This window comes from Chelonia mydas, chromosome 8 (genome assembly GCF_015237465.2).
Source record: "Chelonia mydas isolate rCheMyd1 chromosome 8, rCheMyd1.pri.v2, whole genome shotgun sequence".
Lineage (NCBI taxonomy): Eukaryota > Metazoa > Chordata > Testudines > Cheloniidae > Chelonia > Chelonia mydas.
In genome coordinates this window covers 14,934,006-14,960,071 of record NC_057854.1, presented here as the reverse complement: position 1 = coordinate 14,960,071, position 26,066 = coordinate 14,934,006, and the positions used below count along the sequence as shown (strand labels likewise).

At 43.0% G+C, this 26,066-nt stretch overlaps 1 protein-coding gene across 2 annotated transcripts in view; it reads right to left on the bottom strand.

Moving 5' to 3' along the window:
• Positions 1-734: 734 nt before the first annotated feature.
• LOC102935905 (solute carrier family 22 member 4) overlaps positions 735-26,066 on the bottom strand; it is a 50,155-nt gene continuing 24,823 nt past the window's right edge. Inside the window, exons 4-10 of one of the 2 annotated variants that reach the window (XM_037905983.2) lie at positions 23,511-23,682; positions 17,046-17,172; positions 14,061-14,161; positions 12,847-13,061; positions 11,991-12,173; positions 6,314-6,449; positions 735-3,209 (exon numbers count right to left, since the gene is read on the bottom strand). In XM_037905983.2, the coding sequence (XP_037761911.1) occupies positions 3,128-3,209; positions 6,314-6,449; positions 11,991-12,173; positions 12,847-13,061; positions 14,061-14,161; positions 17,046-17,172; positions 23,511-23,682 (1,016 nt within the window). In that variant the 3' untranslated portion in view covers positions 735-3,127. Of the gene's footprint in view, positions 3,210-6,313; positions 6,450-11,990; positions 12,174-12,846; positions 13,062-14,060; positions 14,219-17,045; positions 17,173-23,510; positions 23,683-26,066 lie in introns of both variants that reach the window. The other variant, XM_043552775.1, reaches the window with a different exon arrangement.

Sequence of the window (26,066 nt, the reverse complement as noted above, 5' to 3'; positions counted from 1 at the left end):
TTTTAGAGGGTCTGCCAAAATAAACCAGACAGTAGGGCCGGTGTTAGACTCACTGGGGCTGGGGCTGGGACTGAAGCCCGAACAACTTAGCTTTGCAGGTCCCCTGTGGTCTAGGACCCCAGGCAATTGCCCTGCTTGCTGACCCCTAATGCCAGCGCTGGGTTTTAATTTACTGGAAATGCAGAAAAAGTTGTTGTGGAACAGGTGGGCCATGGAGCTCTTATAGCGTGTGTGTGGGGGTCTCAGAAAGAAAAAGGTTGCGAACCCCTGGTCTAGACAGTGTCCTTTTAAGACTTGGAGAGCATTTAACAATTTATAATGAGGAGTTCTAGTCTCAGACATCAGTCACTAGTGTTCTGCAAACTTTTAAAGAAGTCTGCAAATACCACAGGCTTTTAATACCAAGAACAAGCCTTCTTTGGCTGTAGCAGTGGCTCTCTCTTGGGGCTCTATTGTTAAAGTACATTCCACCAAGCCCAACCTGGGGCAGAAGACTGTGAAACGAACTTCTATCTTTATCAAAACTTTTCCCATCTGCTTGCAGATTAGATTTCACTTGCATTTCCCCTCCACTCCCCACACCTTATGAGCCTATTCAAACAGATTCAAAACACCTTAATAGCCAGTTACTAAAACATAATTTTGTCAATGTCTTAAAGAAAGAGACTTCCTTTCACAAAGTTTTAATACACATAGGAGATGTCACTCTTTTCAGTTATAGTCCACAGAGAAAGTAGGTTATATAATAAGTCAGTGCACATTTTTATTATAATAAAGAAAAACAAGCTAATGGCAACTGCCACACTTTCATCCATACTTCAGCAGCTCCAATAAGCCAGCTTCAGATCTTGCTGAGGATAGTTTATACAGAGACAGCGGGGTATATGCGATTATCTCTGCACAAGAGGAATAACACAGCTCCCAGCAAAGTCAATGGGAATAATCCTCTCCTTCTCCAACCCCAAAGCACTGCTTTACAAGTGGTACCCTGACTGCTCATAAATATATAGCTCCCATATTGAGCCCCAACTTATAACTCATTTGAAAAATGTTACAATTAGGACTGTATTTGACAGACAACTTACCATGAAGACTGCAGTGCTAGGCCAAACCAAGTGTATGTTAAAACTTGTACAGCAGCATTTTAAGCCTATGCAATTCTCTTAGGAAGGCTTTACAATTTAAGAAAAAATAAATAAAATAATAGTGCCAGAAACTGGAGTTTTTGCTCCTCTTGATCCCTCCATAGATTCACACTCTGTGGATTTCTTCAGGCATCACTGTTCAAACCTGGGAGAGATTTATTAGAAAACAGAATGTCTCCTTGCAAATGCTCCATCGGGTGAAGTAACTCCTTTTTTGCTAGGTGTAGACACAATTTAAAGTCCTTGTTAGAACAATTTCACAATCTTCTGAGTACAGTCCCCTAACGTCAAAAACATTCTTATTAAAAATAAAGCTGCTAACACTTAAACTATATGAGATGTGGCAGTGCTACAGGCCCGGGAAATGGACTGATAAAGACAAGCTGTCAAAAACACAGACAAACTTGTTTGTTTTTTTTAATTGAAAACATGGAAAATTAAGTTTTCTGGGATCCTAAGAAGTTACAGGAGTATAAAAATATTTCAATTGGTTTCAGAAATATCCAAGTCTCTGATCACATAAAGGAGAATAAGTACCGCCTTTTTTATAGAAAGTATCTTCATAAAAATATGGCCACGATATACCAAGCCCAATCCCCGTATCTCATGTAAACAGCTCTATCCCATGCTAATATCAAGGGTTGGATGAGAATGGTAACTGAAGTAATCTAAACAGTTATTCTACATGTTAGACCAAAGGGAATTTCCTCTATATTTAAAAAAAAAAAATCAGCTATATCAAATCTTTAAATATTGCAAATGCCTTATTAAGAAAACTCTGTTTGAAAAGAGATGAGATAGCAGGAATGGAACAGAACCCTGGCCCAGGACAATGGCTGCCTTGCGCTACACTATCAATATGGCAAAACCATTTATGCAAAAGAAAGGTTTGATTTTCAAAGCCAGAGTCTTTCAGCCTGAAACAAATAGTCTTTTGCACTTACATTGAATTTCTGTTTGAATACCTTTGCCCAATAGATTCACTTTCATAAACGACTCCTGCTCTGCCATTACCGATGTGCTGTGTTGCACTTGTGTCTCAGCCACAACTGGCTTCAACGTGAAAGCAAAAAAGATTCATGAAGCCCAGAGGGCAATGCATGCCAGTTACACAATTTAAGCAGGTGAGAGGTTATGAAGTTTCTCTCTTTGTTTAAACTTACTAAGGTGAAATTCACTCCTGTGCCGAGGGCCAGCACAAAACAAATACAGCACTCAAATTCCCCTTAAGCTTTCAGACTGAGGCTTAAATGGCGCATACTCCTTTTGTTGGTCCTCTGCACAGTAGGGGAGTGTGACCTTCGGAATAATGATTAGCCATCATCAATCCAGCAGGCTAGACAGATTTAATCTGGCCACAAAGTACATATGCAACTAAAATATCATTTTTATTAAGAAAGCATTATAACACTATTTTCTCCTACCACCGTATTTGTTCGAAAGCCTGTAGTGCCGGAACTAACAGCAGAAGTATAAAGTGTATTGCACTGTAAGCAGCGCTTCACTTGACTCTTCATCTAATATTGGTTTTGGGGTTTTTTTAATATTCATTTAAGCATGAAGACTTTGAAATAGTTCTCATTTGAAAATCCCGGTATTAGAATCTTGAACTACTTTGGTATTTCAATTCACGTTTAAGCAGCTTTTGAGTGCAAGATTCCACTGAGTCAGCGCTGTGACTGCTCCTCATGCTCTTTTATAGCCTGATTTTCAAAAGGGTGCTGAGCGCTCATAGCTCCCTACTTCACAGAAGCTACAGCTTATCAAAACCGCTGAAAATCAGGTCACTGAGGATAAATTATGGGGAATCCTATGGAAATAGATGGCATCTTCACAGCACTATATTTAGTACAATAGTACTGTAGATTGTAGGTTCGTAACTATGTGGCACCAGTAGTTTTGACCCCAGATTTTTTTCTGTTAGGAAATGCATTCAGCAGTCCTTCTTCTTGTTCCAGCCCATCAGGAGATGCAGAGCCTTATCATAGCCGTGTTATCCGAGTCTTGGAGTCTTCAATCTTCTTTGAACTCCTTATGTGGTTGGTGTGTTGTCTGTTTCTGAATCTGAAAATGAATAAAATTTGATGGCTACAGAACATTTTATAGGAACCAGACATGACACATTCTGCTCCCAGGCGAAACGGCTAAAATAACCGAGCTGCACCACTGAAAACGGCTTCCGATATAAAACTGCAGAAAAGCCCATTACACTGGGATGTGATGCTCTAGAAGGGACCCTCTTCTGGACTGAAGAGATGATAAAATGAACAACATTTGTGACACTGCGTGTCAACACTCACTGGTCCAATGGAGATCATTTCATCCACCCACACAAAGAGCATGTGTTTAGGAAGTGTGTGCATGAGACTCATGGCAAAATTTCTATTGTGCCCAGTATTTGAAGTTAAGGTTTTATCAATTTAAGAACTTACAAATCACTGATCAGACACTGAGGAAACCCCTAACAGTCACAAGGAGCAGCAGACATTTCCTCAGGAGCAACTCTTACCCCAAGAATTACAGGCCCTTATGCACATCATGGGTAGGCTTTTAGAGGCAGTTCCAGCCTTCTCCAAATAGTTATTGCTCTTAAGTGCAAATCTGCCCACAGTGCTGAGCCAGAATAACATGGCTGTGTGGTAGGGGAGTAGCACTGTGGCTACCACAGTCCCCAAAGGCAAAGGCCCACTCTTTCCCTGGTGGCGAAAGGAGGTAGAAAGAAAATGGCCAGCACATATGCATAGTTGGGTTCACCTCAGATGTCCCCTCAACTGCAGCATATTGGAAACCCTTTGGTGGAGCACAAGAGGTTTATATCTGTCCAGGCTCATCAGTTTTCCCCTACCTTCAGCCCGCACAGCAGAATTACATGCATCCAGGGCTCTCTTCACCCATTGGGGAAGGAAGACAGGATTTACCTCTTACAATGTTACAATTGCAAGATGCACAAGTACAGTCACTTAAAGCACAAACCACAATACACAAAGTACAGTACCACATCTCTTTTCAGGGATAGGTACGTTGCCTCACCACACAGCCCCTTCTCCCCATCCCCACTGGCACCTGCTGCTGCAGAGCACTATATTAAGTATCGGTGTCTCATTGGAATGCCAGGAGTTCTGAGAACGGACTGCCCAGTATGTGGGCAGCTCTGCAGATGCATTGCAATCACACGGGCAGTAGGTTAGGGTAGTACTTAATGGTCTGATGGGAAACAGTTACAGAATAGTATTCTGTAACTACCTTATTTTAATCACAAACCGTCCCTGTAAAACAGTTATAACAAACATTAGAACCAACTGGAGATACTATGTGCCAAATCTCCACACGTGTGCATGCATGCATAAGATTTCAGTGGACCTGTTTGTACAGGGTGACCCAAACAGCAGTGTCCAGTGTAACAAGAGAGCACTGCATGTTCTTAATAGCTACATGAAGGAGCTTCAGGGGGTGGGAGTGGTGGGTAATCTGTCTCAGATTATACCAGCAGCTCTTTATCCACCAAAAGAAAAGAACTATAAACGCTGAAATCCTGTTTTCATAGTAGAGCCCAATCCCTTTCTATTCAAAGAACAAAGCACTATTTAAATGAAACAAGAACAATCCTATTAAATGAATAGCCTTTCTATATACTAGAAGGGAAAATACAGAAACTTGGTAATGTTCTCTACACAGGATTGTGTGCTACCTCACCCACCTTGTCTCTCTAATATACACATGATCTAATTAATACAGCACCCTTGTGAGGGATGAAAATATTATCCCTATTTTAAAGATGCAGGGAAAGTCACCAAGAGAGGCGTGGTGACTTGCCCTAGATGATGCAAAGCAATTCAGTGGTAGCAGTTGGAACACGCCTGAGACTCCCTCCTGATTTCAATGAATCCAGCTCCCAACCTCTTATTCCAAACCCTGCCTCAAAACAGACTTCAATTAAAAAAAAAAAAAAAACTAGTATCCACCGATCTTAAAAAAATCATCTCAGACAAAACCTTCCTCCTGGGACATTCTGGGTTGTTCATCTATTTAAGTGAAAGTACCCCAGCAGGGGACCACATTTACTTCCGTGTCTTGTACACCAGGAGACGCCCCTCCAAAATGCTATGAAAACTCCCCAGCCTGCCTGTTCCACAACAACTCTTTCTGTATTTCCACTAGATTAAAAGCCAGGGCTGGCATTAGGGGGTAGCAAGCAGGGCAATTGCCCAGGGCCCCACACTACAGCAGGCCCTCAAAGCTAAGTTGTTTGAGTTTCGGCTTCAGCCCAAGGCTGTGGGGCTCGGGCTTCAGCTTCAGCCGCAAGCCCCAGTGAGTCTAACACTGGTCCTACTCTCTGGTTTATTTTGGCTGACCCCCTAAAACCTGCTTGTGGCCCCGCAGTGGGCCCCAGACCCCTGGTTGAGAACCGCTGTTGTACAGCACCTGACACACTGGTTGTACTTCTATAATGAATATTAACACCACAGCTCAGGCATTCCTGGCTTTGAGTTCAATTCACTGGACCATGCTGCCTTCAACATACAAGAGAAAGTTTGGTCTGTTACAAACACTCTTTGTACTAAGCCCACTAATAACAGTGAAGACCTCTAATGTACTGGAGCCATTCAGGATAACATTTCAAGAGAGGACTCTGATTTCTGAGTGCTTATCTCAAAACACTGTTGGTGTTGTTTCCAAAACGTCTGAGCACACACACACACGGATTTCAGTTGGGAGTCATGGGTGCTCAGCAATTCTGAAAAATCAGTCCCAATGTGTATCAAGTCAGGCACTAAAAACCAGAGGCCACTTCTGAAAGGTTTGGTCTATTGCAGCCTTTCTCAAACTGTGGGTCAGGACCCCAAAGTGGGTCACCACCCCATTTTAATGGGGTCGCCAGGGCTGACTTAGACTTGCTGGGGCCCGAGCCCCACCGCCCCGGGGCCAAAGCTGAAGCCTGAGAACTTCAGCCCTGGGCAGCTGGGGCTCTGGGGCTTCGGTCCTTTCTCCTGGCATCATGTAGTAAGTTTTGTTGTCAGAAGGGGGTCGCAGTGCAATGAAGTTTGAGAACCCCTGGTCTATTGGAACAGACCTGTAAAATACTCATTTGTTGAGTGTAATGAGGAGATGATATTGAATTGGTTGTGGCTGTATGTTTCAGATCTATGGAGTGAATGAAATCCACTTACCCTTTTACTCTTAGCATCTGGTCAAAGGTCTCAGGGAGAGGATTTCCTAAGCTTTCTGGGAGAAACAGGGTAAGGATCCCTATCAGCACAGTCAGGCTTCCCATGAGAATGTAAGGCAGGAATCGGTCATAGGCACCTGGCAGAACACAGGACATGGCAACATTAGTTATACACCAACCATCACAACGAGCTCATAGATGGAATAAATATTCAGGACACCACTATACTGTATAATTCACTTTGCTTGATTTGTTAGCCAATATTTCCACCTAGAAATCAGCACAAGTGAATCCCAAACTGGGGCTACTTATGTACCTGCCAATCCTATCCAAAGGGTTTTTCAATTAAAAATATGCCAAACTGTAATAGGGGATGATCACATCTCACCAGCAGTATCTCATCTGTGTTGCCAGTTACTACTCTGGCACGAATTGTGTACCATTTAACAGCTCCTACATGTTGCTTCTTCAATGTAGGATAACAAATGTCTTGGCAAGATAAACACAATTGTGCTAGTACCATTGCTGGAGGAAGTGAGCCTTCAGTAGTTGTTTTTATTTGGACTCAAATCTTAGCCTCACAATAAAACTTAATTAAATAAAAATTAAACTTCCTCCACTAACAGCACATTTACAAAAACTTGATTAGAAGTGGGGAAAGCAACAGGCCTCCTGTGACAGACGGAGCCCTTGGTCTAGGCAGAATCAGGTTTGGGACTAGAAAGTTACTACTATTGCCAGAAGCCTTACATTTGTGCACAAGTGTATGGTCAGGATGCAAAATCTGCAAACCACAATAGCACAGAACATTAGAGATCTTTCAGAAAAGGTGCAAACCAAGGAACCAGAGAGCATCTTATGTAGAATACATGTATTCTGGACACGACAATATTATTTCGGATTGAAGTTATACCCGTAGACTTTATGATGTAGAGAACAAAGCTAGGATTAACCACCAAAGATTTCTGATATATCAGAGGGAGCCAAAGTTTGTGCTTTGATCTCCATCTCCATTCAATAACTGGCTAAACTATGTGGTCCTAACTTGGCTGAAGCAAATATCAACAGCTCACAGCATTCTCCTAAAACTTACCTTTTCCTATTTTAAATATGTGTGACTTCCTCCATTAGTGTGCCAAGGTCCTGAAGGCAGGCCCATCGGACATTGAATACAAAATATGAGAAAAATCACATTTTTCCCTTACTATTTGAATAACCTCTGCATTATTATTTATGATTATTTGCATTGCATTAACATTCAAGGATCCCAAGCAGGATCAAGGCCACACTGCCTTATGTGCTGAAGAAACACAGAGAGATTGAAATAGAGGGAACTTTTTTTTATTACAAAGAACAAACAGAAATCCTGGCCACAAGCTGTTAGTTTTGTGACTGTAATAGCTGTGAAAACTTTAGATGAGAGAATCACGTGGTGTTAAATGATTTGAAAATTTTTCCATGTTTAAACACATGGGTGACACACTATACGTGCAGTTCTCCTCTCACTTTCTCTATCATCATAAATCAGGATTCATTCCCTTAAAGTAAATGGAGTTACATTGGTTTAAAAGCCATAATATTTATATGTGAGAACACAGAGTAATAGAAAATTTATTATAGGAACAGCTGGGTCATCTGACAATTCCCATGGCAAGATCCTGTTTTTCGTTGTTTAAAGCTTTGCCAAAACGTAACCTTCCATGCTGAAGTGTCTGCTCAGGCTGAATTATTCATTATTATTATTTTAACGTTTCACCAAAGATGGTTCAGCTATTTCAGAGATTAGGGAAACATAAGTTGTTTTGCCCATGTTAAAAAGGTTAATGCAATTGTTCTGTTAGGAACCTTTGCTATCTCCCAGGGGCGGTGGAGGGGGAAAAGACGAGAAGAGAGTGTGGTCATCCTCATGTCCAGAACATGCCTTTTGCCATCCCAGCAAATAACCACCCAAATCTGGCCTAGTTATAAGCCTCTGGAAAACACCTGCAGGTTACATATGCTCAGTGGAGTCTTGCTAGAAGCAGCTAAACCTCTGAAGATTCTGTCCTCCCTCAGTATGCTTGAGACTCTCTCAGCTCCTACCTGTGACAGACTGCATGTGGTCCATCCCCGCAGAGCAGATGAGCACGTTCCAACCCAGGGCTACAGTTGCTGAAAAGAATTTGCCCTGTAATGGCTGCTCATAGTTAGAGTGGGGCCAGGTATTGGTACTGAGAGCAGGGAGCCTGTCTCTCCTGTGCTCTCAAGAACTCTCCTGCTGGCACTCAGACAGTGTGGAGGAGGAAGCTGTCTGATTGGAATGCATAGGGGACAAAAGCAGGATAGATGCGAAGGGAAAGGAGAAGACTTGGACAAGGCATCTGCTGAGATTGGGTCTGTGCAAGGAGACTGGAACTGGAAGCTGGGGAAGGGAGACTGGTACTAGTTGGGCAAGGAGACTTGGACTGGGAACTGCGCGGTACGAGGGGGTGATACTGGGAGCCAGTGGGGAAAACAGGGGAGGAGGACACAGATTGGGTGAGGAGCTGGGAGGAAGAGTGGGATTGGAACAGGGAGCCGGGAAGGTGGGGGGAGGCAGAGACTGGATGAGGAGTCCACGGAGGGAGACTGGGAGTCAGTGGGGTGGGAGGGGAGAGACAGATTGGAAAGGGGATATCACACAGAGGCCCATTGGTGCCAGCTGGCAAAGGGGTCACTGTTCCGTACAAGCAACTCGTCTCAGACAAGACAAACTCATTACATCTAACACATTGGCTTCATGATAGTTATCCATAAAGGGTAGCATGTGAGGTCTCTGCTGAAAGCTTGTAACTTATCAATACATGCACGTATGGGTAACAGTTAAGGAATAATGTTACTATATTTAAAATTATACCCTTATGGTCTTGAAGTGAAAGTGAGTCATCAGGGAATGGTGCTGGCCCATTCAAGTGGAAGGAAGCTCTCACCTCCCTCTGGCTAGCTGATTACATAATGTTTTGCTCAGTGGTTTATCTTTGCACCAACCCAGAAAAATTAAACATCAAAACCACTTGGAAGTGAGAAGGAAAGACAGTGGAGTGAGGGAGCGCCCTGTCTGTGAATAAAGACTGATTCAGTATATCACAGGGTGGAGAAAGACATTCTACATCCGTCCACTGAGGAGGTACCTGGATGAGTGGAGGTGCTTTGTGAAAAACTGGGTCCTAGCTCCTTGGGGTTAGCCAGAGCTGCAAAAGACTGAACTTTGGAGTGAGAATCTACTTTATTAGCTAGGACAGGTAACTACGAATAAGGGCAGGCCCTACTTCATGTTTTATAATTTTGTTTAATATGTAACCATTTGTTTCCCTCACTCCACTTGTTTCTGTTTAAAAAAAAAAAGAGATTCAAATAAATTATCTTTTGTGTTACTACCATTGAACAAATGCTGTGTGTGATACAGGAGCCATGGGCTAAGTGAAAACTAGTAAACTGGGAAACACTGTTCCAGATGATCTGGGATTTCTGTGGATATCCAGTGATTAGGGGCTGGACTCCCCAAGGGGGGAACTTGAGGGATGCAGTGCATCTACTGTCAATCTGCAGGGCAAAGGCAGGGCTGGTGTAGCGCAGAGGAGAGCACTCATGTGCCTGACAGGCTGGTTGTGTTAGGGAGCTAATATTCGACTGGCACAGGCACTGGAGAAAGCTGGCAACAAGGTGACTCACAGCCCTGCGTGCCCTGAGAAGCCAAACTGGGACTGACTGAGCAAGGAGACTCTGACTGGCTGGGAGGGGCGGGGGTGAGAGGCTGGCACTTAGACAATGAGCCTGGATGGGGAGACTATGACTGGGTGGGCAAGGAAACTGGGACGGGGTGAGACACCTGAGGAGTACGGATAGCGACTGGGTGGGGCTAAAGAATGGGATTGGGACACGGAGCTAGGAGTAGTGAAGAGACCAACTGGGACAGGTTGGAAGGGATAGGGCAGGAGGGGGGTCAAGCTTGGGGGAAAATGTGCACAAGGGTCCATATCTATTTCATTCCTGTCCAGAATCTGGAATGGAAACCAAGATTCCGGAGTCTCACCATTTCTCTGCTACCTGTGAAATCCACTGGCAAAGTGTGTGTGTCTCATCCCCTACTACTGCTGGTCCACGTAGGGAATCACAAGCTACTCTAGCTATCGGTTACTCTATTAGCTCAAGTGGCAGAGGCCTGTGAAATAGATCTAAAAGTTCCTACGCCGCTGACGAACCAGGGGGTGTCAATATGATGCCACTTAATGGAATTTCTATTATTTCCATTTGCTTTTTTAAAAACCGAAGAAGTCGCAAACAAAAAGTTACATTAAAAACACCAGGGTTGCAAGTCAAGCACTCAAAAATGCCAAAATTAAGTCTGTGCAACTCAACCCTCTTGTGCATAAGCATTAGGGTACAGTCTTTAATTACTTGATCACATACCATTTTTTCTGCAGGACCCATCTCATTCAGGATGGGCCTGTTCTGGGGATGAATCCGGGTTCTGTAGTGAAGGAGGCTTATCTGTTAGGACCCCTGCTTCATTTGTTGCAGAACTTGGAAGGGGTGTAGTGAATGAGGCAGCAGATTGTAGGAAGAGACAGCATGTTGTCTCATATCGAAGGCAACGGAATGCTGCTCTGAAGAAGTGGATTCTATCCTTGGCTCTGACACAGTTTCTGTATGTAAGGCTAGTTAAATCATTTAGACCAAACTTCTCAGAGGTGGTCTCTCATCGCTTCACTTAAGACCCTGGGATCTGATATATAGGCGTGCTGAGCACACAGCTCTGCAACGGAAGTCGATCAAAGCTGTGCTTTAAGCATCGTATGGCACTTCACAGGGACCTAGCCATCGCAAATTGAGCACCCAAAATGAGTGGATACTTTTGACTTTAATCTCTCAGTGCCTCACTCTCCATCTATAAAATACTATGGGAACATCTAAAGACTGTTAGCATATGCACAACGGGGCTGAATTTCTTTTTACTTTTGAGTGTTTGACTTTGCAACCTTAACATTTCTTTTAACATAGTGTTTTGTGTGTAATTAGAAATATTACATGTACACACTACTGTGTATGCTTTATACTGCATATTTTCTAAGTACCGTTTTCAAAAAAGTGTAGATTCCAAGAGATTATTTGACCTGCATCTGCCTGTTTTTCAGCATCTCACAAGTCTCTGTGCTCTCTTCTACGCTGAGCGCTATGCAATGAAGGCCCCTTTGGGCCATTATGCCCTTGGGAAACTAGCTGACTGATCATGGCAAGTTTCAGAAGTGACTGAGATTAGTTTTCAAGTGTGCACTATCAAGATGTGGCAAAGTATCGTCTCAGCCGCTCTACTTGTATGTTTCACCCCTTTGCTATCCCTCTTTGCCTTTGAATTGTGAGCAGGGTACAAGGCCTCTTCTGTTTGGAAAGCACCTGCCTCAATCAAAGAGAATAAAAGGGCCTGATACTCTAATTTTATACAGGTGCAACAGTGGTGTAACACCAGTTATTTCCCTTGGTGTAAAATAAAATGGCCCAAAATGGAGGAAAGTGACTGAAATTACAATATCTAAAAAGCTGGTTTAAACATCTTTGGAGCACCAGGACTTTCTAGCTTGCACCCATTCTTTGGGATAACTTTTCTGTGCAGTTTGCTCCCATGTGTTTAAATTCAAGCCAAATGATAGAAGACATCTCACCAAGGTAAACAAAGTAAGGAGCGATGATGCTGCCCACCCTGGAAGACATGGAAGTAGCTCCAACTGCCATGTTTCTTACTATTGTTGGGTAGAGCTCAGAAGTGTAGACATAAAGCATTGAGAATGCGGATGTGATCCCAAACTTCCCCAGCATCACCAGGAAGACAGACAGGATGTGAAGGTCTGAAAATAAAATTAAATAAGGATCAATAAAGCTGCATCAAGTTCCCATGCTTGTGACCTCCATTGTTTTTACCTCCCAAAGCCTTCAGTTTTTCCCCCCTCTATAATTGTAGTCTTCTCTTATCATAACCACCCCTGAGCCCTAGATTCGCCAATTCATAACTTGAGCAGGCAGCTTATTTTATACTACCAGGACTTTGGTTCACTCCCAGTCTGAGAGTGCACTTGAAATGCATTACGGCTCTGATTCAGCAAACTAGATAAGCATATGCTTAAATTCATATCTAATCAGCAATGCATTTAGGTTCTACTGAAGTCTACGGTGAAATCTGAAGAACTTCTGATTTTTGTAAGTAGTGTCTCCAGTTCAGATGCATCTGTGTTCTGTCATTTATCCAATTTTATGACCTGGTCATCTGAAGCATAAACGGATCAATACTATGATTTTCAGAAGTGCTGAGCACTCAACACCCAGTGAACTCAATGAGAGCTGCAGGTGCTCAGCATTGTATGAAAAAATAACAAACCAACCCAAAATCAAATCAAGCCACAAATGACTGAGGTTTGGTGTAAATTTCACCTGGTAACTTCCTGGTTTCCAACCCTTTGCTGGAGCAGTTAGATGGCACTGTAGGATATATTTTATTTTTACGTCATGAGTTGAAGCTCATACCTGTAGGCACCAGCTGAATGAAGAGAATAACCCCTCCTCCTAAGAACAAGGTGCCAGATATTGAATACCGCCGAGGTAAGATTCGGAGGAGCAGCCAAGCAATCACATAAGCTGGAACTTCTATAATGGCTGAGAGGAAGCAATTGATGTAGGCATTTCCATGCAAGTTGGGAGTGTTGAGAGACAGTCCAAAGTAACCAACTGATGTTAACATCCTGAAAGATGCATAAAAAGTAAAGTCTCTACAGTATTACCCAAGATTCTGTTTCAGAAATAGCACTATACCAGACATCAGCAGGGATGGGATGGCTTTCAGAATTTCAATAGCTACACCACAGTTGCTAAGTTTTTTGCACCTGCAGCTTCTTTTTGTACTAAAAATGTCCAAACACAATCCTCTCCACAGAGCCCTAACTTAACTCTCCCTCCCATATACAATATGGTAAATGAAAGGCTCACTGGAAGTTATTCATAATGGTGTTTCACTGTGACGGAGCCCTTAACAATAAAGTGAAGTAGGAAGTCCTGAAACATTTCAGTTCGTTACAGCATGCCATCTACAATCCCATTTTTAGGGAACCTCTCCCTAGAGCAAACTCTATTAAAAGACCTGGTGTATTCATAAAAAGCTCCATTACAGCATCTGAATGTTATGGTTCCGCATAAGAGAGCTGGAAGATCGGATTTCAAATCTTGGGACACCTCAATTTGACATGCAAAAGGAATTAGCCAATTCCTCTAGACGGGAGGCAGTGGAGTCTAAAGGAATGGATCACAGATTAAGAGTCATGTATTCGGTTCTAATTAGCGTTCTGCCACTGAACTGCTATATGGCCTTGGGCAAGCCACATGACCTCCTTCGCTATACCCCCAAGACAGTAATGTGTACTTCTCATGGATGTTGTGTGGCTAAGACTGTGAGTTTGTTGGTTTTTTTACAGCAGCACTTTGAGTACACCGTATGCTATATAAATGCTCAACATCAATAGAGTCATCATAAATTTGCATGCTCACATGCACACTGAGGAGCACAAATCTCTACCTGCCTAAACACGGATGCAAGCCCCTTAATGCAGGTATTTGGACACCCTACGCAGATTCCCATGTTTGAAATAGGTCCCAGTTTATGAGACCGGTTATTATAAAAAACTACAACAGGCATCCCAAACAGATTGATCGTTGTCCGTGTGCTTTAGGGTCACACATCCACTTACCACAGCAACAATGACATAACAGTGATAACTGCAATGTTTCGGGTTCTGAACAAGTCCAAAATGTATCCCTTCTGCTGCTGCTGAAACTTCATATCCTGCATCTTAGGGGAAAAGGAAAACAAACCCAAAATATCCCTATAGGAAGAGATCAATCTAATCTGTGGGGGAAAAAATCTTAACACACAGATTTGGGAGGATGGAGGTTATGAAAATATAACCCCACATAACCCTTCCAAGTAAAGTGAAAGGGCAGAAAATACACAAATCAACAGCCACACAACCAATTCCGCATCAGCAAAGGGGTTTCATAGGAAGCTTGATTATTCTCTACCCCCAGTGGTACTCCAAAGTGACTTTAAGTTAGTTGTGACACAGGGCAGAACTGACACACCCGTACCAATTCGATCTAGAAATCAGTTACCAAGTCATCAAAGAATAGAAAATCTAACAGGGAAAAGACTTGCACTAACTTCTCCTCCTTCATGCCATACAAAGGCACTCCCAGCACTGGCCTCACTGACAAGGGCAGTTTCCCACACACTGCCTATTGAGATCTCTACAGATCTCAGAATACACAGATCAGTGTGAAACAAAGAATCCTCAAGCTCGGCTGCCTATTTAGCAGCAGTTGGTTGCAAGAGCACATGGGAAATTCGTGCTCAGCCCTGAACTCAAATACTAACTGTGATGATATTTGCCACCACTGCTCCCCATGTTAGCAGAGGCTGAGAGACCATTTGGTGCTGGAAACAGACCCTCTGCAGCCAATCTGGAATGTGCAGAGTCCTCTTTGCTGGGTCCAGCTGATTCAGAGCCTGGAAGTAGGGTTCCCACATAAGAATTACACCCTGCCTGGGCCAGTAGTGGCCCAAAACTATTACCATTTAGCGCCCTAGGATGAAGAAAGGAGCTGGTGATCTCGGGCCAGGGCTTAGTAGGCTCGTGCCATTACTACAAAGGCCACTGCCACAACTGATACCAAGTTAGTCTCAGGTGAGGGGCCAGCCCAGGACTGAATGGGCATAAAACAGAGCTAATCTCTCAGTCCCAGAGGATAAGGCTGTGTCACACTCCTGGCCTGCCTCGGGGAAGCTGAAATGCTGCTTCCTTGGCTGTTCCTGTTTGGATAGCTAGAAGTTTTCACTTTCTAGGAACGTCCATCTGGCATCGCTCAGAAGCTCTAAGGTTATTTTAACAGAACAGATATTGTGCAGGCATCATCCACTGGCAAATGTAAAAGGCTGACATCAGGATCAGACTTGTACGGTTGTGGGTGGGGGAGGGGAGGGGCTGTATTACCACTTAATCTGAATGGCACGAGGCAGTGATGAAAAGCAGACTTTTCTCCTGGAGCCTGAGAAAAAGTCTTGTAAAGTATTAAACATGCAGCTGATCTACAACTAGGACATAAAGGAAGTGCTTTTCTTTCTCACAGCTGTCCTAGGACAAAATTCCCACCCCCAAAACACACTTGCTTTTCGAGAACAGATTTTAAGTGGCATAACCAAAAACTGAACAATATTTGAGTAGTTTATGCTGCCAAGCAAGTTCATCAAAGAACACATTTTTCTTGTAGAAAAGTCATAACAACATGTGGTTTTGTACTGTGCCGTGGATTATCTGGAGCTTAATAAGTGGCTATTTATATGAAAACAATACATAAAGTCTCATGTAAAAGACATGTGCACATGTAATGAACACAGACTCATGGGACTGAAACTGAGGATCGTAATCATCAAAGAGTATGACCCCCCTACCATCTGATTAAGCAGAGTTAACTAGCTGGCTATTATGCTCCTGGAGCTAGCCGCTAGAGGGAGACAAGATCACAAATGCTAAGTCACTGTATTATGTGTGTACTTGTGTTGCAGTCAACCTTTAAATGCTAATAAGCTTTCTGAGCTTGGCTTTTTTCTTTGTAACTAAGAAGATTAACCAAGAGGTATCATTCCTATGAAAGGACTAAATGTTCTTAATTAAAATGGAGCCCTTTTACCACCAGATCATTATTAAAAAACCCCAGAAAACAAATAATAAATCCCCATGCACAGACACAGGGCCAACAGTGTATTAAGCCAGTGAAAAAGGACTACTTAGCAATGGGGCTGCCTACACACTATACATGTTTATTTATTAAGGGCACTTTTGAGGGTGCCCTTTAGTGCCATGCTGGGACTGTCAGGCTCTTCAGGGAAGCCCTGCTTTCTCCTTTGGTGCCTCCTACTAGCAGGTGCACATATGCATTATAAAGTCTGGGTACCAGAACAGCTGCTCCACACAGATCCTTCCATCTGGAAGAGCTACCTTTAAATTAAATGATCAGCTGTCAATAGTGCATCCAACCAAGATGAAGATAAGATGTATTTTAATTTCTCATTTGTCTGAGTGAGGCAGCAGTGCCCTAATGATAGACACTTTGTTAGACCTATGAGACAAGCCAGTCCTGACTGAAAGCCAGAGAAAGTCATTGCTGAAGAGTACAGATCTTACTGCAAAAATAATCAACTGCAGCTGCATATTTTTGACTTACTGATGCAAATGAGCCACCACCAATTGCCTCATGTCACAGCAAGTACTGAACCTGGACAATTTACTAAACAACTGGTGACAGAGCTGTGCTCTGAACTGTTTGATGTTCTGGCTTATCAGAATAATATGGAAATGAAAAGGAAAACAGCAAAGGTTGCCAAGTAGCAGATTAGAATCACGGAACTCTAGGGCTGGACGAGACCCCAAGAGGTCATATATAATCCCTCTCTTCCCCCGCCTCCACCCAGTTGAGGCAGGACATATGAAAACATATTCTGCCTTATCAGAATAATCTGGAAATGAATTGCCTGAACAGGAAAATAGCAAAGGTTGCCAAGCGGCAGATTAAACTCCCTACAGTTCTGGGATAACTGGAAGAGACCTCAAGAGGTCATATAGTCCCTCTCTCCCCCCACCGCACCCCACCCAGTTGTGGCAGGACATATGAAAATGTACCTCTGTGGAGTCAAACAGCATAGCTGGGGCTACAATGCCATTTGTTTTTGCAGCCTTTCGGATGATGATCTCTGCCTCTTTAAATCTTCCCTGGGAGATCAGCCACCGGGGAGATTCAGGAATGACCCTGCAACAAATTTCAGAAGGACTGAATCAACATTTCCACCATGATCACAACTCCTGACTTAATCATCTTTATTGAATACACTTTGGGGATGGATTTTGCCATCTCAGTAATAGATCACTTCCTGCGGTAGGGTCCAAACGTCCCGACAGATAAATATGTGGGTCACTTTACCCATAATGAGTAGTACCACTGAGCTCAATGGTACAGCTCTAGCACATGGGTAACTGCTCATATGGTCAAGTACTTGCAGGACAGGGCCCTCTTCCTATAACTAGTTTCTGAAATTAGTTGTATTCATATATGTTAAGGGGATAATTAAATTCCATCAGAGAGTCAGAAGTTTCTTGGTAAATAGCAAAAATATTAATAGGTAGCATAAAAATCAATCATATAAACAAGTTATCCTTACAAAAGTTGTATACAGCACACAAATGGTGTAGAGTTGTGGTGGTGATATTTAAAGGAAAGTGCAGACATATTTAAAGGCTACTTGCCATAGAGAGTTTATACACAACCTTCTTTATCTTCATAAAACAAAACTGATCAGGCTAAGAGAATGGTAGCAGTGCCACACTGTGGACATGATTGTATCCAACAGGTAAAATCCAAACATCATGATGTCCATTAATATCAAACACAGACTAGAAGGACATGCCTCTCTTTCCCCAGTTTTTTAAAAACTCTAAATCCTTCAATCCTAACTGCTGCTGTCTTGCTCTCCTAAGTCAATGGTAAGTCAATAGGTCAGAGACTGCCGAGATACCTTCATGATCTGCAGCAGCAGCTGCTAGACCCCTTCTTAAAGGGTTGATTAACATTTTTCTACTACTGTCTCTCCCACTGCATTTCTTTACAGGTCAGTTAATGAATACGAATGCAGATTGCAGAAGCAAGGGATACTCGGAATCCCTTTGGAGTATTTATCTTACTAAGCTTTTGACAGGATAATTCTTATTTCACTGTATAAAAGTTATTAAGTAAATACATTGCTTCATAAGAGCCACTAGCAAGCACTGTGCAAGCTTCCCTTACATACCTCTGCCAATGTACCTCAATCCCTACCTACCATCTCTCTGCCTCTCCAGTCCCAGACCCTGAAGTGGAAGATGAGAGTCAGGTCAATCCTTATGGATGTTTTGCAATGCAGACAAACAAGAACTAGGAAGAACAGCCACCAAACACAACTTCACTGGTACCCCAAGGCAGGGCTTTGAATCTAGGTCTCCAGCAGCAAGAGGCCAGTGCAACAGCTCAGTGAGCCACCATAGCTCTCATAGGATTTATACGCTAGCGACAGTCAGCTTTTCCAATTGGACTTTTATGTTCGAATACCTACTTTTCCTCCATTTCTCCCACTAACAAAATGATGCTGTGTGTCGCAGAGGAAAGGCGAGCAACGCCACACTGAAGTCAAGGATTCTAAAGCATTTCAAGTTAAATAGAAGCATTATTTAAAATGCCACTCTGGAGAGGGAATCAAACATCTGACCATCCCTCAAGTCTGATGATAGCAAGCAGGCATTGAAAATCATTTTTAAAGGGTTTTATTTCATATTTCCAGCCAAATTCAAAGAGCAGAAAGATGGAGCTGAATGGTATGTCACACTGTGTAGGATATAAGTCTGATTTGCTTTACTTAACAGTGCAATAAAGACATTGTTCTTTTTGAGGTCTTAATGTACCATAAATGAGGCTGTTTCAGAAGAACAAGAGAGGAGCTTCCTGGTTCAGCCCAGCATGAAAAGAAGGAATATTTAATATAATTTTTTTGAAGAGAATATGTATGTTTTGGGGGGTGAGGGAGACACCTCATATTTCTCCCCTCTATCAGGAAATGAGTGCACTCACTCCACAGATGCAGAGAAAGAGCGAGCATAGCATCCCTCCTCTAATCTGCCTACAGGGCCAATCAAAAACATCAGGCTTTCCCGTCTTGTCTCCAGTGTTTTCTTTTCACACTGGGAGTGCATAACCATCCAGCGGTGAGTGAGGTAAGGTTTGTTTAAATTGGTGTCAATTTAAAAAGGAATGGGGGCGGCGGGGCGGGAAATGAGTGCAAAGGAGAGACCAAAAAACAAAATAAAAAACCAAGGAGCGGAGTGTGGAATGGTCAGGGTTAAGGTCAGCCACATGAAATCCATTAGGGTGATGTTTTCAAAATCCAGCATGACAACTGCATGCAAAGAGAAACAAAAAGCACGGTCTTTATGTCTGGTAAACGGTCACTGCCAAAGCCTATTGCTGACATCCTCCCAACTGGCAAAACAGGGAAAAGTAAAAAAGTAAGGATCTGGGTAAGCGTGCTAGACCTAGACCTAGAGCTAGTTAGTGGCTTGTCTGCATTCCCATCATAAAGCCCTGTTAAGCAGGTATTTGTGATGGAGCTGCCTGTCACATAGGGACCAGATGCTCCTCACCCTGGGATCCAATACCAGGAGAGGCTTTAGCGCAAGTCCATGGATTCAGCTGCACCACAGACAATATGAAATCGAGGACGCCAAACATGAGTGGCACTGTGATGCAATGCGCCAGGTCGCAACGCCCAGAGCAGGGAACCGAGCCCAGCCCCGCAGGACAGGAGGGCAGGTTTGCTCTTTAGCTCCACCGCTGTGGCCCCCATGCCATGCCAGGACTAGGGTTGCGGTGCTGAGGCAGAGGGTGCTGCTGCGGGTGGTTGGCGCACCCCTTGGCTACAATTCAAAACCAAGCCTAAGAAGAGTTTAGTATCGTGCTCGAAAGGCTACACCCACCCCTGCTCAATACAGAGCTCCACACATTCAAACCTGGGGCGGGCAGCCAGTCAGATTCCTAGCCAGTCAGTCACGTTCCTGGACAAACTGGGGAACAGCTGTCTCCTCCCAACCTCAGCTCACCTGACTGCCACAACCAAGAACAGAAAACTTACCTTTAACGCAGGCCCTGTTACAGAGGCTGTTTTAGGTCTTCACAGGTCCAGAGCTCCAACACATGCCAGTTCCAACTTGGCTGTGTGCTCAGCCAGCCAGGGTTTAATGGGAAAGAGGCTGGTGCTTGGTGTTAGTAGCAAGGGAAGGGAGAAAAGAGCAGGAGGAAAAGTAGGAGGAAAGAGGGAAGGACCCATAGTGGCAACAGCTGAGAAATGAATATGATGGTGCCCATTGATCTAAGTGGAAACCTTTTCCAAAGGATTGTAAGATTCTCCCCCACTTTAAATTTGAACATATAATATTTTGAAAGGTATAAGGCACTCAGAGCCATAGATCTCCAAGTCCCAGGAAGTCAGGTCAGCTTCAAGACAGCATCCCCAGTCTCTAAAGGCCAGATAGGCTGGCATATCCCCTTACAGTGTTGGATCATATTAAAGAAGTTCTGTATTAAAATCACAAATGAGTTTGATTCCCCATAGTTTAAATTCCAGGGTATTACTAATTAAGAGGTCTCTTGGTTTTTGGTACTGTTTCTCTCCCTCTGTGTGTGAAACTTGCAAGCTGCTAATTGTGTTAGTACATTCTAAGACAGAGTCTGTTCTCAAAGCAATTCACAGAGACTCAAAGCAATACTCTAACAACAGAAACAGCACCCAGAGACTCCCCGCCCTTTTGTTGTATTAACAATTGTGATTAAAATAGAGATAGAGGATGTATGTGGATGGATGCTTGGTGTGGATAATAACTGAATGATCAGGGAGGTGCCAGCCTAAGAATCCAGTGTCCATCGGCTGAAGAAGGCGTCAAGTGGAAATAACCAGAGGACCCCCGGAGGGCAGACTGGAATCCACCCAACAGCCTCAAGAATGGGAGAACCAAAGAACAAGATAACATCTTGGAGCCGTCAGGAATGTGCCATCTGCTGATTGATTCAGCAACAGCATGATGCAGCAATTCCCATAGACTGGCATAGGAAGAAATTCCTATAAAAATAGACTCTAAAAAGTGAGAACTTTGGGGTCTGATTCTGCAAACCAACTTCCAGGAGCATCAGATGAGCATCTGACAAGGCCCTGCTCCCTCCTCATGTCCAGGCCACCTGGCCAGTGGCTTGGCATGAGCAACTCTAAGGCTGGTAACTATGATAACAACTTTGCAGAACCTGTGTGTGTGTGTGTGTGTGTGTGTGTGTGTATGAATGAATGTGTGAATAAAGATGAGATTGAATGGAATGTTACAGCTGTAACTAACTGCTTACTATGATTCTTTCTGTATTCACAATAAATGTGGTATTTTGCCTTTTCCCCTTTAATAAGATCCTGCTGGTTTTTATTTTATTGGTATAACAACAGGATGAGGCATCCAATTGGCTGAGGAAAAAAAAACAGGGTGGAGCCAAAGAAGCCATGACATTCTGTTCAACCAGCCAAATGAACCTGCAGGAGGTCATGGTGCTCATGTAAATCCCTCCCTGGACAAGCTACTGACCAATAATGACCCAGCGAGCTGTCCCTGGGGCTGTATTTGCCTAAGTGCATTTAACGTATACACTTTGTTGTTTAGTGTGCTCTTCCAGTGCAGCTTCCACAGCGCACGCTAAATAATCATGCACCTGATCGTGGTACAGAATTTTGTTTTCGTGACCGTGCCACTGTAACCCACATATGCAAGGACTTGGATAAGCCCGTCAGAACTCCCTTAGCTCAGCTGGCATGAGGGGTTAGGAGAAGGTGGTAGCAACACATCTTTATAATGGCACATTTTACATTTCCTTTAGACTAAAATTCAATCTAATCCCTTAACCTAGGCATGTAAACATTTCGTTTGTTTGTTTTTAGTGAGAGTTATGTTGAAAAGTTATTTACTTTATAGGACTGGTTTCCCCAAATAATTTTAAAATACACAAAACCATGTTTCATCCTAGCAGCGGCATGCTATGGTTTTACTTCAGTAGCGAAGCATATCTTTGCAAGGAAAAGGCATCACAGACAGATAAAGGGATTCTGATATGTTGTTTTTAGGAAAAACTAACCTTGGATTGCTCTGAATTTGTTAATGCTGCATGGATTAGCAAAGATGCACATGAGATGCCTGGTTTATCAGTGTGGTTTCCTGCTGTATGGCTGACTTCATATTCCAAAAGTAACACGTTGAAGGTTTACACAACTATGACAAAGAAGCTGTGAACTGTTACAGCCTATCAATCCACACAGCCACTCTTGGAAGAGTTATATGGCATTTGGCGCAGATACCATCTAGACAGCAAATAAGATTAGCTTTCAGAACTGCTGACAGAGGATCTGTTATGGTCTACTGGGTTAATCCATCGTTTGTTTTTTGGATTTTCACTTCTTTTCCAAGGCCACATTAGAGGAACAAAATGCCTTGCTCCCAGAAACCTCCCAAACTGTGACCAAACTTTACTGGGGGTGGGGGGAAATAAATGAAAATTGAGCACCAAAATGTTAGGGCTGAGACTTTTTTTCCCCTCAACTCACCCCCATATGTCTCTAGCATCTCCCTCTAGTGGGGAATCTGATGTACCCTGGGGCACTGCACCCAAGATGTAAAGATTCACTAAAATGATCATATTAAAGTAAATTATTTGTATTTAGGCCCCAATCTTGTAACCTGCTTAACGAAGGTGCACTGTTCAAAGCCCTATTGTTGGCAGTGTCCATGCATATGGTACAAGTTGCAGGATCTGGCTCTAAGCTAGAACCCTGGATTCCAGCGAGCCTGCTGGGCCAAACATCTAGTTGCTGGCTTCCCTACTCCACCACACTTTCTTTTGTTTTAATGGCTCAACACTGTGCCCAGAGGTGGTGAGAGACTAAAAGTGAGTTATGAAAAAGATCAGAGTAATTAAAGATCAAGGAAAAAGTTTTAAACATCCTCCCTGCCCCAGTCTCTTACCCTTATTCAGCCCTCTCAGACATAAATATTGTGTGTAGCAAAGCATGCAGGTTTTGGGTAGTATTTCAATAAAGAAGATTTTTGTTGCATTCCAACAGTTGCATCCCCATAGAAAACAGTCTTCTAAAAAAGGAAGGAAGAAAAGCTAGAAGAGAAAGTTTGTACAGTACAACTCATCCAGCAATAATAAAGGAGATAACAAAAAGGTTATAAAGAGAGTTTGAGGTTAAGAGTCTGATGGTCTGGAAAGAATTTCCGAAGAGCACTGCAAAGCCAGCATAAGATGGACTCTAGCCGTGTTAGCAGGGTTCAGCACACAGATAAGTTAAGTTATCTTAAAACTGGCTGAAAATGTTTCGTCTTCAAGGCAAATCCCTTCACTTGGCATGCAGAATACCAAAACCAAAATCCACAGCAATTATAATCCAACTGGTTATTTCACAATTTAAACCGGAGATTACCAGCTACAGATGGGACTTTCTGAAGCCGAACACCTTGCAATACAATTAAACTCACCACCACAGTGGAACGCAGAGCACCCCAGGTGCAGTGAGAGCCAGAAGCAGCATCCGCCAGTCTCTGATGAAGTAAGCAAATAGTGGCAGCAACATGTAGCCAATTGCAAAAAATGTGCAAATTCCTAATGTAGAGAATATAATACGAACTGATTTGCCAAGAATTTCTGTGCCTGTTCAAAACAAGGGAGTTTGGATTAGCATTTTAACTCTTTTTGTAAAAACCACGTCTAAATATTTTATCGCATTTACAAAAATCAGCTAATATAATCTTTAAAATGGAGTCATTTCCCTTATAACACTTAAAGGGACACTGCCAAGGAGTTCTGGCACAAAATAAGACCAACCTTAACATGAAGATAATCTGGTGGGACAGTCTTCCAGATATTAATTGTATAAGAGATTTCAAAGTTGCCAAGCCATTACTGAGTAATTGAAAGGCCAGCCACCATTTGTGTGGGAACCCACATCTTTCAGTGCCCTCTGCTGGTTCCGCAAAAGCAGATTTCAAGTAATACACAGCTATTTTCAACACTAGACATATTCCTCATGACATCTATGATGTTGCAAAGACAACAAAATAAATGGGCTTTTTTTCAGAGCTTTGTTTCACCACCCCTCTGAATTTCTGCACTGCTAGAATCAATACTTGCCCAACGGACAGGACAAAAGTAGGAGGAGACTTACGTTTCTGCCATTGCAAAGACTGGGGAGTTCAGATAAAAAACAGCAGACAGTGTCCTTTTAATCAAGCCTTCTTGTTCCTATCTCCCAGCAGTTTTTAAGTAATTTGGGAACAGAACACAAAGGAAGTTTATACTGAAACATGGCTCACTCCAAATATATCAGGATTAAAGAATTGCCATATTAGTTGATTGGGCCACATGTCCAGTGCCCTGTTTCCAACAGTGGTCAATGGCAGATGCTTTGGAGGAAGGCACAGAACTGCCTCACCTACTCCTCTACAATAGCACCTAAAGACGAGGGCAGTGAATCTCTCGCTCACTCCAGTCAATCAGTTTTTACCCTGAATCATGAGAACTGAGTGATCCAAGAATTTACATTTCAGCCACAAAACCACAGATACTGTTATTCACACGAACATACAACAGATTTTTGAAATCTTGCTAAATCCTTTGCTTCAGTTCTTCCCTGAAGTGGCACATTCCACAGGTTCACCAGCTGCATAACGCAGTCTTCTATTACAATCAATTTTGAGTGCCCTCGTGTCCCAGGAAAGGATAAACAGGGACACTTGAGGCCTTCGCTGGCCTGGTTTTTAAAATGCCAAGCACCTAATAGTTCACATTAACTTCAATGGAATTTGCTGAGTGCCACTTCTTTGGGTGTCTAAATAAGTGCTTGGGACCCTAACTTCAGACACTCATCTCTGAAAGTCTTTGCCTATATTTCCTACCATACTTCTCCAAAATAAGCATTCCTAGTCTTTCAATCTCGTCTTATTTGGAAGTCCCTATAAGCCTCTGATCATTTCCATGACCCTTCTCAAACTTTGAGTCTTCCAGGTCCTTCAAATTACATGAATTAGACTGAATGCACTGTTCTTGAGGAGGATACACCACCTACATATAATGGCATAGTAGCAGTATTTTTCTCTGAAACACCACAATGGTAGATTTCTCCTTGTTGACATCATGATGGAGAAAGATCCTTTTACCTGTTCAATTTGAGGCTGTCTCAGTGTTCCCTACAGAAGCTATAACTAATCTGGAACCCGAGCGCAGGTACATATGGCTTAGGTTACCACATACTGGGCTGAACACTTTGCACTTGCTTGCGCTGAAATCAGTCTTCCATGGTGTTGCCCAGTTACTACATATTGTTGGATCCTCTGGAGTTGCTTATAATCCTTACCAATTTTGACTTACCTAAATATTATGCTAGTAAATTTAGTTACCTCACTATCCAGCCCCTCGAAGCCGTTATAAGGGGACACACACAGATCCTAGCTCTCAAGTCTGGCTGAGCTACATTTGGCGTAGGACCCAAAAGGGGAATGAAGATGACTTTACGCCACCTTTATTCTCTCTTCCTGATCTCCAGGGCACCCTCAGCACAAATCAGAACAGCCTCAGGGCTGATCTAAATTACAATAGCCTGAACAGCCCCAGGACGATTTGTAGCATCTGAGGATCACCTGAGCACACCACATTTCAGCCACACTCACTCCAACCCCAGCACATCCCCTGGCTGCATGGCACCCAGGGATTCCACAGGGCAATCTCCAGCTAGTTACTTCCGCTAGTTTAAAGGCAGCAATGGTCCAGCGACACAAAGCAAAGCCACCTCCTCAGAGCCACTGGACTAGCCCAGACTAAGGTAATTTACGGTTTGCAAGAAGTTGTTTCCATGAAATTAAAACAAACAACTCAGAAAATAGCATTTTTTAGATTTAAATATTCCCTGGGTGCTTTTGTAGCCCAGACAAGAATATTATGTTAGTGCATAAGAACCTGAAATTTAAACAAACTACCCTGTGTTTTCATCCCCCATGCCCACTGATGTACAGAAAGAATAGACAGCATAAAATGATGAA